The 17,227-nt window shown below is 40.3% G+C and overlaps 3 protein-coding genes across 3 annotated transcripts; 2 read left to right on the plus strand and 1 right to left on the minus strand.

Moving 5' to 3' along the window:
* Positions 1–147: 147 nt before the first annotated feature.
* lamtor5 (late endosomal/lysosomal adaptor, MAPK and MTOR activator 5) lies at positions 148–4,313 on the minus strand. Its single transcript, XM_071903257.2, has 4 exons — positions 4,180–4,313; positions 4,018–4,079; positions 2,275–2,392; positions 148–530 (listed from the first exon to the last, which is right to left on the minus strand). The coding sequence occupies exons 1-4, from the start codon at positions 4,212–4,214 to the stop codon at positions 470–472; spliced, it is 276 nt and encodes a 91-aa protein (XP_071759358.1). The 5' UTR covers positions 4,215–4,313; the 3' UTR covers positions 148–469.
* Positions 4,314–7,887: 3,574 nt separating this feature from the next.
* prok1 (prokineticin 1) lies at positions 7,888–9,420 on the plus strand. The gene is made up of 3 exons (XM_071903263.2): positions 7,888–7,962; positions 8,665–8,790; positions 9,223–9,420. Exons 1-3 carry the CDS (start codon positions 7,888–7,890, stop codon positions 9,340–9,342), a joined length of 321 nt encoding a protein of 106 aa, XP_071759364.1. The 3' UTR covers positions 9,343–9,420.
* Positions 9,421–14,123: 4,703 nt separating this feature from the next.
* On the plus strand, positions 14,124–16,758 carry LOC139914824 (pepsin A-like). Its single transcript, XM_071903233.2, has 9 exons — positions 14,124–14,182; positions 14,448–14,589; positions 14,846–14,963; positions 15,088–15,206; positions 15,318–15,514; positions 15,603–15,719; positions 15,825–15,969; positions 16,240–16,338; positions 16,543–16,758. Exons 1-9 carry the CDS (start codon positions 14,124–14,126, stop codon positions 16,678–16,680), a joined length of 1,134 nt encoding a protein of 377 aa, XP_071759334.1. The 3' UTR covers positions 16,681–16,758.
* The last annotated feature ends 469 nt before the right edge of the window (positions 16,759–17,227 follow it).

Raw genomic sequence — 17,227 nt, forward strand, 5'->3', positions numbered from 1 at the left:
TGTGTGTGTGTGTGTGTGGGGTAATGTCAAGAAGAAAAAGAAAAAACAAACAAACAGAAAAAAGACTGTAAACTGAGAGCAAGATTGGAAATACCTGATATCTGATACAGGGCGGATTCTGTACATCAGATCAATCCAATGACGACAGATTGGTCCATGTTACATTTTTTATTATGAAATCACACACAGATTTTCAGTATTAGAAAGTTAGCAACATTGGCAAAGCTCACAGGGTTTAGATTTTATTCACACTTGACAGGAGAATTGTCATTGATCTCTAATCACGGGTTCAGACATGGAGTTGAAAATACACAAAGCAAAGCAGACCGGTTTGATAACTCAAGATTTATCTGATGACAGACAGACGGCAAACCTGACCTGATTCTCAAACTTCATTTAGTTTGTGGGTGAGCGCGCGTTTACATAAATTACTGTACAAGACCTCACACCTCAGTGAGTCATGCTGTCTTCAGGATGCCATCTTGTGAACAGCCACTGTGATGCTTCCATGTGTTCTCACTAGAATGTTTCTGTGAAAACCAAAATAAACAGAAAGTTAGTGTAATGATGCCAAACGATGCACACAATGTTGAATTGATAAAAATCAACCATATGGACAGTGACAGTGACTGCTTAGTCAAAAATAGGGTGTGACGAATATATTGGTTTGCTGATATATCAGGACAGAGTGTATTGATCTTTTATTAAAAACAAACCATATCAGTCTGTCAGTGTCGGCCACTCCAATATGATGTATATGATGCAGTTTGATTATATGTTTATTGTATGATTGATCACGGTTGTCTATAGAAAGCCCATTATCTGACTTGACGAGTATGAGTATGCATTAATATGTTTTATTCTGATCGTTATTATGGTGATCATCATCATCATCATCATGGGTTTCAATGGAGTTTTATTGTCCTGTGGTCTAAATGCTATTAAATTACCTGACAATATTTGTTGAGCCATTTCTAATAGTTTTCCATTACTAATAATTGAGAATCTAATAAACACCTCACTGTTAAGCTTTAATGGGCAGCTACATTTTGTTTTGGAAATTTGATGTTTGCCCCAGATTGCCCCAGTTGTCAGAATGCCATCAAGTCATTTATTTACAGCTTGTTGACATATTATAGCATTATCATAAAGCATTTAGAAAGCTGCCAGCCAGTCTTTATAAACCAATGGTACAAGGCAGCAGGTTCATTTCTCTATACAATCAGTATTAAATTACTTTTAAATGACTTCTTTCTAATAATCAGAGGTGTGCAGAGTTGAAGACACTGATGATCATGAACCAGATGATGCTTTGCAGCGTCCACAAGGTGGCAGCATAACCAAGCAGATGACAGCTACATTCATCTGCCAAGGCTTGACCCCAGTCTGAGGTAGAAATAATGGATGTTCGATCTTTGATACTGGATCTCTTTCAACAGCTTTTTCCCGGCTGCATCAGTCTCACCTCTCTCATACATTGGAGGTGTTAATCATAACCGTTACAGGCGAACCTGAGGTGCACCGAGACGGAGTCAAGCGAGGTAAGATGTGAATCAAGTGAAGGAAGACAAAGGCTGCATTTGGATCGATGTTACCATGCTGTCTTCCCTTGATGTGACAAAATGTCTGACGTACAACAAGTAAACCTTCTGGTTCTCAGCAAGGGAAGAAAGGCGAGGAATCAGCACGAGTCAACACTGAACAGCCACAAAATAAAAAATGTTTGAAATCAAATCACTGCAGCTAAAATAGCTTAGTCTCTATAAATGATGTAAAGCCTTTTTGAGGATATTGGGTTATTGAAATACTTAAAATGCTGCTGCATTTTGACAACCTGCCCACTTTTGGATGGTGCAGTATTATGAAAAATTCAAACACAGAAACTATATCAAAACTAGAAGTTGCCAAGTCAGCATACATTTATAGAATATACACGATTTCTATTATCCATTGTTCTGTTATATTCAGCAGGGATTCAGCAAACGGAGCAGAGAGGTGGATTGTGGGATACACTTCACGCTGAAAGCATTTTTTACCCTTTGTGGAAGGGAGGAAAAACGAGGGAACGAGGGAGAATAAATGCTCCCTTGTTTAGCAGAAGTTGGAACCGAATTCCACTTTATTCGTCAGCCATTTCTCATCCTGGCATTTTGGGGATTCCCCCCTCCATTCGAGGGAAGAGAACATCCAGAAGAAAGCATTTTACGTGGAACCGAATGCAGCCAAAGATTCAAACCACACCGAAGTGAAAGCCCTCTTCCCTTCTCTACTCACCCTGAGTCAGACTCCAGGCAGACGGTGGGAGTGTCTGTTGGGTCTCTGGTGAGAGCTGCAGCTTGTTTGGCCAGAACCGACACGACGCCTCCGTGCTCGTCAGACAGGGAGCCGCGGCCTGGTAGTTATAGGAAATAAACAAGCATTATTGTTCAGTACTTGGAGAAACATTGAAACAAGTGCTAACTGAATTTCCCTCTGGGATAAATAAAGTACCTCTATCTATCTATCTATCTATCTATCTATCTATCTATCTATAGTATCTATCTACAGTATCTATCTATCTATCTATAGTATCTATCTACAGTATCTATCTATCTATCTATCTATCTATCTATCTATCTATCTATCTATCTATCTGTCTATCTATTGCGGATTATTTAGCTGGATAACATTTACAGTTGACATTGAAATGCATCTCTGGCATACACAATGATATTGGATTTGTCTTTCTTGAGTAAAGTGTAAATTGCCGCGCTTTTCATTACTTTTCACAATATTTATATGCCCGAAATTGAAACACCTTGTCTTGCTTGTTCACCATCGAGTGTCCTGACAATCCATTTTTGGCAAGTACGTTACTACACGAGCTGCCTGCCACCTGCTTGATTTGAATGGGTGGTGCATGAAATGTTCAAAAATGTATTTCCCTTTACACAGATGTTAGATGTGGACTGGAGATGGAATGCATTTCTTCTTTGTTGTTAATGTGGCCAAATGCCTCTCTGGTAGTTTGGGTGATCAGATCTTCAAGGCATATTGGGTGCATTTACACCTGAATTTAATCTGATCACAGATAGTGCCAGGAGTAAAGGGGTCTACAGCTATTTTGGTTTAGTAAAATAATAGATCGGATTGGTATTCAATATTGGACAATACTTAAAGTTTAGTACCCAGAATCATTACTGGCAGTGAAAAGAAGGAAAGTTACTTTTACAAAACAAAGTTCATTTGGGTGTGAAAAGTCAGACAAACCTTCTGATCCACACTGTCAGTCTCCTCCTAAGACATAACGGATGCAAATACATAGCTGGAATGTTTATCATTAACTTCGGGAGAGAGTCGTTCATGTCCACAAACTCATTGAACTCATCTCAGCAAGCCAGGGGAACAGCAAGACATTTCTTAAGTGGTATTCCTGTTTAAATGTCATCTGGCCACACCACAGATGGAAAATAACTAATTAGAACTACTCTAGATACTACACTTGAGTGACTTTGTAAAGTGTACACTTTTACATCATGGCCATTTTCAAGCATTTGTACATATTTGCACGATTATTTGCTGTAATTTGCAGTAAAAGTAATTTTGAACTAGTAGCTTTGTTAATAAGATTAAAAAGGGACCATCGGCAAATATTGGGCTGATGATGATGCGTTATACTGCTTCAGAAAGGTGCACAAAACTGTACTTGAGTTTTGGGTGCTTTTAAGGGAACTAGTTTACTTTAAGGCAGAGGTGGGGAGCGAGTCACATGACTTGGACTCGTGTCAGACTCAAGTCACAATTTGAATAGCTTGATAGATTTTTAATAGCTTGAATAGCTTAAATATTCAACCAGTTGATACATACTGAAACATTTCAGTTTCCTTCTCTTTCCACCTGAGGTCGTTAGCATCAGGAACAACCAGCTGCACTTAAACCAGTCAACCAGTTTCCTACCGGCTTCCCATTAAAACAAGCTGGACAAGGTTATGGACAAGAAGGTATTATATAGACAAAGACAGGGATGTGTTGTCTTACAGCCCAGGTTGTGTCCTTGTTGATCCGTACACAGCACTCCCACAATTGCTGGATTCTTCATGCTGCCAAAAAAAAACAAAAAAACAAGACAAGGAACGAAAATCGTCTTTAACGTTCAAAGATTTAAAATATAAGTTAAATCAGAGTCGGGTAAGGACTTACGTATCATCGAGATGCTGTTCGAGTGTCGACTCCATGATTAACAATCGTATATAAGTGTCAATTTCAAGTTTTGTAAGGTTATTTGTTGTTATGATTTTCTGCTTCCTCAAATCTTCCTGGGCCAGAGTCAGCTGACTGTCACGTGCGCTAACGGTCCGCGTAAGGGACAAAACACACGAAGCTCTGTTTTTTACAGTCTATGTTTTTGTCTATGTTTTTTTTGTGTGTGTTTTTTTGCGATTGGGGAGCAGCTTTACTGTTATTACTTGTGTCAAACCTGTCTTTTTTGGATGTGACTTATGCTTATGTATGCTTTCATACACGTTTAACTAAAAGGATTAACATAATATAATATATATTTTAATAGTACTATAATTAGGCCTACGTATATTTTGCAAATCCCTTTATTCAAGAATAACAGTTGTTCTGACCATATCTCCATCCCCAACCTTTCAGTCAAGGTTTGTGATGTTTTCAGATTCTTTGATTTACTTTTTTTTTTTAAATCCAATTTTTAAATTATATGCTTTTGAGTATGAGAGAGCAATCAATCAATCATGAGACTGAGATCTCAGCAGGAGGCAGCCCCTGAAGAGTTTGTGACCCATAACATCACTTCTACAGGTAACATGACTGACAAATGCTTAAGGTAGTTGAAATGTGAAACTGAAAGGCAATTGACACACAGCACTACATGTAGCCTAGGTAACAAAGATGTGACATGCTGACTCCCATCTGCAGTCTTCACCCAGCAGGCCGAGCCGCAGCAGCAGCTCTGGGGAAACAGCTGAACTGTTTCTTATGCAACAGACTTGGCTCTCTTATTAGCCACTGAACTGCCATTCTCTTTATTCAGGCAGACATAAAGAGGTGAAAAGGTAGCGTTTTTCAATAAGGTGCTCAGAAAAAATGATGAAGCCTATTTCTGAATATCCATCCTGTAATTTGCAAATAGCGTTACTGTATGTTCTGCACTATATCACCTACTGAAAGCTGGCAAATTACAGTAAGTTTGTTCCATATAAAGAAATGCAGCCTATGTGAAAGCTTTGCCCCCTTAACATGAACTGTATTTAACTCATTGGATAGTTTTTATATGTCCAAGGCAGATGTCATATTCTGCTATCAGAATTTGATATATATGTTTAATATATATGCAATGATTATGCCGGGCTTCTTCTAGGCCTATGTGGTTATGACCCCAGTCACTACAGTCAAATGGAGTTATTTTCTAAACTGAATCAGTCACATAATGAAACCCTGCCAGGGTGAAAAAGTGATTTTGATATTCAGAACTGCATGATTATAAACTACATTAACTTAGGCTATGATTTCTTTTTCCTCCTCAATATATAATCTGTTTTGGCAAGCCGGTTCCCTTTCCTTGCCCAGGTCACAAGGATGAAACTCAAAACTCCAGCTGAAGCAGTTGCTCTGCAGCAGCAGTCACCTAAAGAAACTACAGTAGGTCACATGCTCTTCCATCATGAATCATTGAGTCAACAGAGATGTGAAGTGTTGACGCCCACTCGGACCTCATCAATATGAATTGAAATCATGCCCAGAAAGAAACTCATGACCAGCTTCACTACCATCACAGTAATCATTGCAGAGTTGAACATCAGTACATCAGTGACAATGGAACCATGACAAACACGTGAAACATTTACCAACATAATGATTAACTTCCCTGATTTCCACATGCTCTCTTTTACTGAACATAAAATATAGTATTAATATCATGAGTACAAAGTAGGAGTGTTGTTGCTCCCAGCCTGGTGCTGATGGATTTTGTTGATGTGTTTCTCCTGCAGGTGGCTGAAGGCCACTGCCAGGTCTCACCTCCCTGTATGATTTCTGCTGCCTGTCCCAAGACGGTGAGGCTTCAGTACTTCTGCTGACAGGGCAGAAATGGGTGAATGTAATTATGTGGCCGGGGCATCGGAGGAATCCATCACCTGCAGAGCAGCAGCCTAATGTCCTGCTGACTAACCCATGGGGTATCCTGCCCCTCCTCTCCTCTAATTCTTCTATCTTTTCACTCGTCCTCTCCTCTTCTCTCACTCATATTTCTCTCCTCACCGCTTAAATCAGAGTCTGGCTGCTCCCACTGACACCTTGCTGCCCATCACTGTGCGAGCGTACACGCACACAAGCACACATGCACAAACACACATACAAATGCAAATGCGTGCACATGCATATACAATACTCAACCTCTCTCTCTTTGCCTCTTGCACACACATACACACACATGCACACGCACACGCAAAAAAACATTCTTCAATCTAGTGCCAAAGGGGGGTTTGGCATAAATTCTGGATCCCACCATTTGCTGCTTATAGCCACTTTACAACTAATGGCACCACAGTAAATCAGCAAATGAGTTGGACCCTGAATAGAGATGTGACTCAGAGTCAGTGTATCACCACCCTGCCATATATCACGGCTGCCCATTTTTCATGTACATGACCATTATTTATGTAATTTTGCAAAAAATAAGGCTCATTGTTCATATTCTGCTATCCATTCAGTCTGCTTCACCCTGTAGCCGAACAAGTTAGGCCAGTAAGGTCTAGTGAGGAGGAATTTGACCTATCCTCTCTCCAAAAGTATTTTGCTCAAAGTTTGAAAATTGGGACAAATTTGTTTGTAAAAATGTAAATGCAAATAGTCAATCAAAGAGAGAGTAATCAAAGGAAGCTCCCTTTAAGGCCTGACAAAAAGGGGACCAAGTTATTTTCTCCCACAGCAGAAAAAAGACATTTTTCAGACTTCAGCAAAAACACAAAAGATAAAAAACAAGTTTTATTGTCAAATTATAAATTACAGTTACGCCATACATGCACACCATACAAGTCATGAAGCTCATACACCTCACACTGATTTTGGAGGAACCTATGTGGCAAAGCAGGTTAGTTCAGTTTTTAACCTTAGGCCTTATTGTCTCTGGTGGATAGATGGGTGACTTGCAAACTCAGAACATCCCACTTCAACTCTGGACAGACAAAGTTTATGACAGCTATTACATTACATGGCATCATGGAATACATGTCCCATAATAAGATCAAAAATATCACTTTCCAACCTATAAATACCTTATATGAAGCCCCTGTCCATCAGTCAGCCGGTGGTAATTCCAATAAACCACTTAGATTGTTTTGACGTTGATTTGTCTTGTCCTGGCTGCCCTCACAATTTCAATTATTCCCTGGCACCTGTGCTCAGCCCCCGTTGTGTCGGTTATATCAGCCCTTTTACTCACAAGCTGGTGTCATTTTAGTTATTTTATGAAATACAATCTATGGCAGAATATCAGTTTTATATTGTTTGTGTTTGTGTTTGAACCCACTTGGGTCATGGTAACCCTGTCAGCAAATATACGGTGTCTGGTTGGACGTTACGTAACAGGCAAAGATCTATAAGTAGAGGGAACTACTGCGAGCCTCCGTCAGCCCTCATCCGGATGAATAAGATGACGAAGATCCTGAGGAGACAGGAGGAGAGAGGGCGTGGGGAGGCTTTAGACATGGGGAGGGAGGGAGGGAGGGAAGGGGGGGGTCGGCAGAGGATAAAGAGAGGGAGAGTGTGTGGCTCCCCCCTCTGAGGAGTCCTGGGAACCTACATGACTTGAGGTGCCGGAGAAAGTGCGAACAGTAGTAGTTGAACACGGTGTTGAGGAGAGAGTCCAGTTCTCCTGTTGCTGCCATGGGCTCCAGGGCGGTGCTGCTGTCCATCCTCCTGGTGGCTCTCGGCGGGACCAGAGGAGCCGTCATCACAGGGGTGAGTGGGAGGTCTCACTCTTACTTTGACACTGTATTTGGCAAAAAAACAAAAACAAATTGTTATCTATGTATTTGTTATCTATCAGCTTTTAGGTTCATATCTAATCAATATTTGTGATTAGTTGTCTGAATGCAATAACCGATGGGTTGTCTTGTGTACAAGCAGAATTTCATTATGTAATATTGTAGCCATAACTACATAATAGGAAGCTTTCTGTACATACATTCAAAGTTCTCTATATACATTCAAATCGTTACTATCCCTTGACTTTTCATGTCTGGTTTGTTTTCCTCATTCCACTGATATGCGAACTGTATATATGCAAATAACACGATTCTCTCTGGCTGTTCATTTGTGTGATTTAATTACAAATGACTGATGGGAGACCACATCCTTCGCCCCTTCAAACACACTGGACAAACAAGAGGAAATTATTCGGTCCGCTGATTGAAATTCAGTTCTAAATGGATTAGGGAGATGACAGGCAATGGATAAAATGGCTTTCACTGCACAAGCATAAGAGCATATTAGCATAAATAAAAATGAAATAGATTCAATCCAGCATCAAAAGAACACTCTTCTGACTCTCTCTCTCAATTTGTCTGTCTTCCTTTCTGTCTACCTCTCTCTTCTCTCTTCTCTCTCTCTCTCTCTCTCTCTCTCTCTCTCTCTCTCTCTCTCTCTCTCTCTCTCTTCCAGGCCTGTGAAAGAGACGTACAGTGTGGTTTTGGACAGTGCTGTGCTGTCAGTCTATGGCTGAGGGGTCTGAGGATGTGTGTCCCAAGAGGTGTGGAAGGGGACGAATGCCACCCCTTTAGCCACAAGGTGAGGAGAAATATGTTGTCACTAATCTTGCTGCATCTCACTCTCTGCTACACCACACAGACACACACACATACTCTTTCTCTCTCGCTCTCTTTCTCTCTCTCACCCACACTTGTTTTCTGTATTAGCAGAAATTAAGATGATATCAACTGCTGGCAGGTTGGCAGGGGCTTTAGAAAAGCTGCTGATAACTGCAGAGTCTATTGATCTACTCTACCGTGAATCAAGTAATCGGAGCCATACATCACTTTGATCGTCTGGAGATGGCAACAATTAGTTCTGCTAACACAATGTCTGTCTCTGAATGCTGATCTTTAAAGAACAGCTTTCTGAGACCTGCAGCTGCACTTGCCAGCAAGTTGATGAAGGATTGAAAACGTCAGACAAAATCCTACATGTCTCAGATTATCCCCATCTTATTCCCACTTTCAGGTGCCCTATCCAGGAAAAAGGCAACATCACACCTGCCCTTGTCTTTCCCATTTGGTGTGCACCAGGTATGCTGATAGCAGATACAGATGTACTGACGACTTCAAAAATTTGGACTTTTAATGGACGCCCAAAATCCAAATGAAGAAGAGCACAGCAGAGGCAGCATCTCAACGTGAAGACTTGAACAATAATTTATGAGAGAGCACAAATACGTATCCCATCTTTACTGACTATATTCTTCATTTGTGTACACTATGCACTATTGTTTGTCTGGATTCTATTAATGCACCTCAAGGCCCAAAAAGGAATGCTAAGACAATGTACTTGCTACACAGTGCCACAGTAGACATCAGCCATCATTAACTTTTTACTTGATAGAAAACAAGGGCCCTGGCAGGCTATTTGTGAATCATTAAAACACTACGCTATTTAATTTTCATTTTGTGTTTATCAACGGAAATGTATAAATATTTGCAAATAAAAGTATGATAACAAGATTATAATTTGATATGTACTCGTGTAGGGTTCAGTTCATGCTGCTTGAATAAACATAATGTCGCACAGTGCTTGTTGTGCAATGAAGTGTCAAGTGGTTGTAATCGTGATCTTGAAGGTCATGATCAGAGTCTCACTGCCTTTACGTTCATGAACAAATTCATGACCTTTCTATACAACTGAATGTATATTAAAAGGCATCTGACACGTGTCTAACATCTGATTACTGCAGATATCACTTAAAGGGCAATTCCACCGAAACTGACTTTTAGGTTTTGGTTTAGATTTTTGTTTACTGACTTTATGAATTTAATGAGCTCTCAAAATTAGCGAAAAAGTAATCTTCTTTGATATCTTCAAATTGCGTCACTTGGGATGGTTAAAAGAAAACAGACAGAAAGAAAGAAAGACACATTCCTGTGCCTATACATGTGACTGTACATAAATTGCTGTGCAACAATTTCAGGCATTGCAATTTGATGATATCAAAGATATGTATTTTATTTTATTTTGTGAGCAAACAGAGCAGCAGGGTGGTGTCGTGCGAAGGCAGGTTCAAGCACCTATGTTGGCAAGAATCCGCCCTGCTTTAAGTATTCTTGAGCAACACATTGAATCCTCACCCTCTCTGTTGTGTAGCTGAGCCTGGACTCTGACCTCCCTTTCCCTACAAGGATCAAAGCATATTCATATTAATGAATGAAAACAACTGAAGAAAAAAATGTGAAAGAACCTATGAGAATAGAAATCTTCAGTGGAATTTCTCTTAAATGACAAATACCAAAAGATCACCAGAAATATAATAATAATAATATAATAATAAACTTGATCTATATAACACTTTTCAAAAAGCAGAGTTTACAAAGTGCTTTACAGAGAAAAAAGACAGACAGAAAAGCGAAACCGTAAAAATGTGTTTTGAGACGTGATTTAAAAATAGTAACAGATTCAGCCAATCTAATAGTGAGAGGCAGTTTATTCCACAGTCTAGGTGTCATTACTGCAAACCCGTTGACTTCAGTCTAGATGTTGGAACAGCCAACAGTCCTTGGTTTGAAAACCTAAAGGGCTTTGTGGTAATAATGATGCAGCAGTTCAGCAGTGTACTCAAGTGCCTGGTCATGCCTAAATAAATAAAAACTCAACTTTACTGGAAGCCAGTGAAAGGATGCCAAGATGGGTGTAATGTGTGACTCTTAGTCTCGGTCAACAATCTTGCTGCAGAGTTTTGAGCTAATTGGAGCCGACCCAAGGCAGACTGACTCAGACAGGTAGACAAAGCATTACAATAGTCTAAACACAGCGTCACAAAAGGCATGAATAATCCATTCAGTGTTGTGAAAAGACAAAAAGGGACTGATTTCGGCAATATTCCTCAATTGAAAAAAGCAGGACTGTACCAGTTTCTTGACATGTTGCTCAAAATTTAAGTTTGGATAAAAGATGACAGCTTGACACAGGCTTAACATTGCTTGTAAAAGAGCCTGGGGACTGCTGAATTTGTTTGGAAAGAGTTTAGGACCAATTATAAGAACTTTGAGAGATACAAATGAGTATTGTCCGCATAAAAGTACTAGCAATAACATGCTGATGAATAATTTGCATCAAGGGTATCATATAAATAGAGAAAAATATTGACCCAAGAATTGAGCCCTGGGGCACACATGTCATTTTCGAGGCTGATGATGTAAAGCTGCCAATCAACACTATCAAATTCCTGTTGAACGAATTTCCAAAGTGTACAATGTGATACAGAACATATATTCCCCTACGTGGGACAACACAAAGGCTGCTTGGGAATCAGACATAGGAGAGGAAATCTCAGATGAACTATGGGACTCCATTATTTCACAGATTCACTCTTTATCTTTCTGTGTAAGACTCAATCTGATACAATTTAAAATATTTTTTCGCCTGCATTTTTCCAATGATAAATTGTCCAAAATTGCCCAGAATGTCCTAGGTGCCATCATACGCCGGTCTCTCTAGGGCATATGTTCTGGTCCTGCCAATCTCTAAGCAGCTTCTGGTCCTCAATCTTTGAATGTTTTTCATCTCTATGCAATACAACACTGAATCCTAACCCCCTTACTGCCATTTTTTGGGATAGTCCAGTCAGAGGGGGGCCTCCTTGGTCACCAAAGAAATGCAATTGCATTTGCCTCTCTGCTGGCCCATCGACTTATTTTGTTTAATTGGAAGGCAAAAAAGCCACCATCCTTATGCAGTGGATTCAGGAGGTGATGTCAATGTTGAAATTAGAGAAGGTCAGATATACTGTACATGGATCATGCCAAAAGTTTGATGAAACCTGGTCTCCTTATATTAGTTATTTTGAAATTCTATCCTTTGACTGATCTGTAGCTGTCATATATGTAAACTGGTTAATTTACGTACCAAAAATGTAAAGGACAAGGCTGGTAACATTTTTTTTTCTTTTTTTTTTTTTTCTCCTTGGTTGTTTGTGTGACCCTGAATGGGAGGATGTGGGTGGGGGTGGGTGTTTATGTTAGAGTGGGGTGGGGGTGATAAGTCAGTATGTACATGTAACCATGTTCCAACTTGAATATATTTTGTATTGTGAAAATGTAAATAAAGTTGTTCCAAAAAAACGATAGGACGATGTTGAACGATAGGATATAAACCAGTTTAGGGCAGTTCCAGAGACACCAGCACACTGCCTTATGATGTGTGACCTCCAGCACAGTATACTTGAGTTGATCATTTTGAAATAAATTCAAGGCAAAATATATTTAATAAATATATTTTACATTTAAATTATTTATTTTCAACTGGGATTTTGTAACCCCTTTATGAAATAAAATTTCATGGCAAAGCTAGACTACAGTATGTTTAATGCTTGATGAATGGATTTCCAAACAACTTTACAAATGTCAGTGTTCAATTGATTGTTCTCTATAATATATATTTTGTGTATGTTACATTGGTATCAAATAACGCTGACAAGTAGTCTGGGTCCATATCTTTTTATGTGGAAAGTGTGGATATCAACATTAAACAAAACTCTGAACATCAAATCTCCTGATCTGAACGTCAACATATTAATAGCCTGCCAAATCTATGAAAAACTTATCTTGTACCAACTTTGTATAAATGATTTACTTAATTTTAAAGTCAGATAATAAAGGTCAGTCCTCTGCCACCTTACGTCAATACGATTCATATTGCTAAACCAATTAGTTCTTGAGCTATGGAAACCAAAATTGACAATTTTTATGGTATTTCCTACTTATTTTGAATGAAGGTTTCTCATAGAGGACTGTAGTAGGCAAAACACCCAAATCTTTCAACGAATGGATTGTCACACATCATTAAGCATCTTTTACAAATTTCAGTCTGGTTTCCGTCAGCAGCACTCCAGTGAAACAGTCCCCCTGTGAGTTTTAAATTACCTTCTTATGCTTGCTGACGAGAGTGAAGTTGCCATCTTAGTGTGTTACTTTAGACACCACTGATCATCATGATTGATAGACTTAAGGACTGAGTTGGTATATCTGGTTGTGCCCTTGACTGGTTCTCCTCTTGTCTGGGATCATGTCTCTTTCTATGCTCCACTGACATGTGGGGCACCCCAGGGGTCAATTCTCGGGCCTATTTTGTTTTCTCCTTTTGTACACTTGACTTTGTACCCCTGGGGCACATTATCTGCAGCTTTGGTTGAATTTTTTATCATTGTTATGCAGATGACACAAAACTTTATATTTGGGTTAAATCCAACACATTTTCCAAAGTTGCTACCTTGCATGACTGCCTGACTATGGTACAGCCTCCCTCAGAGTGTGAGATCAGCCAACACAGTTGATTGTTATAAACGGCGTCTCAAAACTCACCTTCATATATTGATTTGTCTTGTCAGTATTTGTTTTATCTGTGGCTCTGATTTTATTGTCTGCCTTTCCATTATTTCTTTATTTCTATTAAGTTTCTTTTACATATCTGTTGCACCATTTGTTGTGAATCACTTTGTAGCCCTGGTTTTGAAAGGTGCTATATAAATACACATTATTTACTTACTTACTTAAGCAGAATTCTCTCAATTGTAATTCTCTTAATTTTTAATTAACATACCAAAACAAGTAAAATATTAGTTTTGCTCTATAGTGCAACAAGTTGGTCCTACAAGTTGTTCCTACAGAAGAATTTTACATAAAATTTTTATAGCAAAAAATAAAATCACTATGATTGTTTAATGGGATATTTGCTTATAGATAAGAGGCTATTTATCACCATATCACATATTTCTTATCTCCATTTCTCACAATATTGAATTAGGCGGAAGGGCATTTTGGGCCCCACCTTGGGAGCAACCTTGACATGCTGTATATAAGGGACGGAGTCTGTGACTGCGACCTCACTCACTCAGTGCAACAGCAAAGTAACCAACCATGATGAAGTGGCTTGTCGTCCTCACTGCCCTCGTGGCTCTCTCTGAATGTCTTCACAAGTAAGTGTGACTTGCCTGAAAAGCAACCTCTACCTTAATTTGTTAAACATTATTTTACACTTGACTTGATTGAATTGTTGTAAGAAAATCGTTCTATCTATCCTGAGGGAAAACCACAGGCCGTCTTGCTTTAATCTATCGAGCCTTTTCAAACTTGCACAACCCTGCAAGTAGGAGACGAGAGTTAACTTCCTGGTCTCCTCAGCTTGGAATTGACGGACAGCCTTGCATTTTGCTGATCCTTTGTCCTCTGTGCTGTATGCAGGATTCCTCTGATCAAGGGAAAGACTGCTAGGGAATACCTGCACGAGAAAGGGCTGTGGGATGAGTACAGGAAGCAGTACCCATACAGCCCAATGGCCAAGTTCTACCAGTCTGGCAGTGAGCCTATGACCAACGATGCTGATGTAAGTCCAGACCAGAGAGTTGACATTTTGTAGATTTTGATCTTCTGATTGAATTGTAAGTCTAATAATGCATAAGCAGCTGGCAGATGATAATATTGAGTAAAGTGAAATGTACATCCACCTCTTTCACTGTTGCTGGACAAGGATTAAACTGTAAAACACAAAATGGATCCACATACAAACTTTTTAGTTTGGTCAAAGTTGGTCTTTGTCATGTGTTTAATGTTAATGTGCACCTCTGTTACATATGTTCTAGTTGTCCTACTATGGGGTGATCTCCATTGGCACCCCTCCCCAGTCCTTCAGCGTTATCTTTGACACTGGATCCTCTAACCTCTGGATTCCTTCAGTCTACTGCAACAGCCAGGCCTGCCGTGAGTAGCCTACCACTGAGACTAGCATTGCAGCCCACATTCACTTCAGTTACTCCACAAATAAGTCCAAGTTGCTTGACATTGTCTCAAATGCACAGTTGAAAAATACACAATTCCTTTGCAGAGAACCACAAGAAATTCAACCCATCGCAGTCCTCCACCTTCCACTGGGGTAACCAGCCTCTGTCCATCCAGTATGGCACCGGCAGTATGACTGGATATCTGGCCAGTGACACTGTTGAGGTAACCAAAACACCCAGAACAAAATGCATACTTCTCTTTAGACTTATTTTTCAAACAGGCATGTCGCTATGGTCTGTTGAATTGTGAGTGACAGCTGCCTTGTGTGTCCAGGTGGGTGGCATCTCTGTGCAGAACCAGGTGTTTGGACTCAGCCAGACAGAGGCTGCCTTCATGGCTAACATGAAGGCTGATGGTATCCTGGGATTGGCCTTCCAGTCCATTGCCTCCGACAATGTCGTGACTGTCTTTGACAATATGGTCAAGGAGAATCTGGTGTCCCAGCAGCTCTTCTCTGTCTACCTGAGCAGGTACTGAAATAGTATGGAGTGTTTGGCGTGTGCTATTTTCTGTGATAGTAAAGTGTATATATGACATCTATCATTCCTGCTCCCCCAGCAACCAGCAGCAGGGCAGTGAGGTGATCTTCGGTGGTATTGATGCCAGCCACTACACTGGACAGGTCACCTGGATCCCCCTGACCTCAGCCACCTACTGGCAGATCAAAATGGACAGGTGCAAAGAAAAAAGTGACTCTTGGCATAAAGTTGAGTAACTTAGCAAACGTAAGTCGTAAGAGGCGTCCTGGCCTGATCTGCTTTCTGCTATTCTTTCTTACAGTGTTACCATCAATGGACAGAGTGTGGCTTGCACTGGTGGCTGCCAGGCCATCATTGACACTGGTACCTCCCTCATTGTTGGCCCAACCAGTGACATCAAGAACATGAACTCCTGGGTTGGAGCCTCTACAAACCAATACGGAGAGGTGAGTCACACCATGCATTTGACTTTACCTTAAACTTTCCCAATTTTTCAATCCATAGTGGATACAATGTATGACACTGTATTAAAACACTGACACTATTAAAAACCCTCAAATCTCCTGCCTGCCAAAATAATTAAACTGTCACCCCTCATAAGCCATTATGTTGTGTAAAAGTTGCTGTTCATAATTCCATCAGTAGGACTACAAAACACCAATGAATACTGCTAGGGCTGCCTCACAAATGTCTACTCTGTGATATTCTGCACACAGGCTACAGTCAACTGCCAGAACATCCAGAGCATGCCTGACGTCACCTTCACTCTCAACGGAAACGCCTTCACCATCCCTGCATCTGCATATGTCTCTCAGGTCAGAACCCCCGCCCCCCCCCCCACACCCCCAAACCACCTTCTCCCTCCTCTACGCACACACACACACACACACACACACACACACACACACACACACACCACCATCATACGTGCAAACAGTGCTGAATGGCATTATTGTCTGTAAGTTAACAAGTCATGAACATTTTGGAAGTTAAATCCATTTTCTCCTGTCTCTCTGTAGAGCTACTATGGCTGCAACACTGGCTTTGGCCAGGGTGGCAACGACCAGCTCTGGATCCTGGGAGATGTCTTCATCAGGCAGTACTACGCCATCTTTGACACCCAGTCTCAATACATTGGTCTGGCCAAGTCTGTGTAATCAAGCAAGACACCTGATGGATCATCTATAGATCAGTAATTTTCTATAGGTGCTGTATGATTAAAGAATGGCTGTAAAGTATTGATGAAAATGTGAAACTAAGATGTAGAAGTTAACATGTTGTAGCTGGTTTTGCAATAAATAGATTATAAGCAATTAAAACAACTCTGCGTGCGTTCTTGTGTGAGTCTGACTGTGGTAACTACAACCGAACTGAAGTGGATTATATTCATAGAGCAAAAACCATAGGAATATCTTTAGTTACCTTAGTTTTGTCCTGTTGCACTGAAATGTCACAGGAATAAGAATGAATGCCGAGACTGTTCATTTCCGCTCTCTTTGGAGAAACACTACCCTTTACAGAGGATACACAAAGGATGGCCACTACCCTTTCTGTGTAAAGGAAGAACGGACCAAGAATAGAATATCGAGCGGTACTCAGAATAGCGGAGGGCCAGGTTCCCTCCGAGGTTGTAATCTAGAAGAAGCTGATAAGGACACACATGGATATGCCACAAGATAACCTGATGACCAGATCTCACCACTC

The sequence above is a fragment of the Centroberyx gerrardi genome, chromosome 14, assembly GCF_048128805.1.
Source record: "Centroberyx gerrardi isolate f3 chromosome 14, fCenGer3.hap1.cur.20231027, whole genome shotgun sequence".
Taxonomy (NCBI): domain Eukaryota; kingdom Metazoa; phylum Chordata; class Actinopteri; order Beryciformes; family Berycidae; genus Centroberyx; species Centroberyx gerrardi.

Bases quoted from the DNA above. Each gene is read 5' to 3' on its own strand.
- prok1 (XM_071903263.2), top strand. From the start codon at position 7,888: ATGGGCTCCAGGGCGGTGCTGCTGTCCATCCTCCTGGTGGCTCTCGGC. The intron at 7,963-8,664 runs GTGAGTGGGAGG...TCTCTCTTCCAG, and splicing joins GAGGAGCCGTCATCACAGGG to GCCTGTGAAAGAGACGTACA. The intron at 8,791-9,222 runs GTGAGGAGAAAT...TCCCACTTTCAG, and splicing joins GCCACCCCTTTAGCCACAAG to GTGCCCTATCCAGGAAAAAG.
- LOC139914824 (XM_071903233.2), top strand. From the start codon at position 14,124: ATGATGAAGTGGCTTGTCGTCCTCACTGCCCTCGTGGCTCTCTCTGAA. The intron at 15,720-15,824 runs GTGCAAAGAAAA...TCTTTCTTACAG, and splicing joins TGGCAGATCAAAATGGACAG to TGTTACCATCAATGGACAGA. The intron at 16,339-16,542 runs GTCAGAACCCCC...GTCTCTCTGTAG, and splicing joins CATCTGCATATGTCTCTCAG to AGCTACTATGGCTGCAACAC.
- lamtor5 (XM_071903257.2), bottom strand. From the start codon at position 4,214: ATGGAGTCGACACTCGAACAGCATCTCGATGATAC. The intron at 4,080-4,179 runs GTAAGTCCTTAC...TTTTTTTGGCAG, and splicing joins GAACAGCATCTCGATGATAC to CATGAAGAATCCAGCAATTG. The intron at 2,393-4,017 runs GTAAGACAACAC...TATAACTACCAG, and splicing joins ACAAGGACACAACCTGGGCT to GCCGCGGCTCCCTGTCTGAC.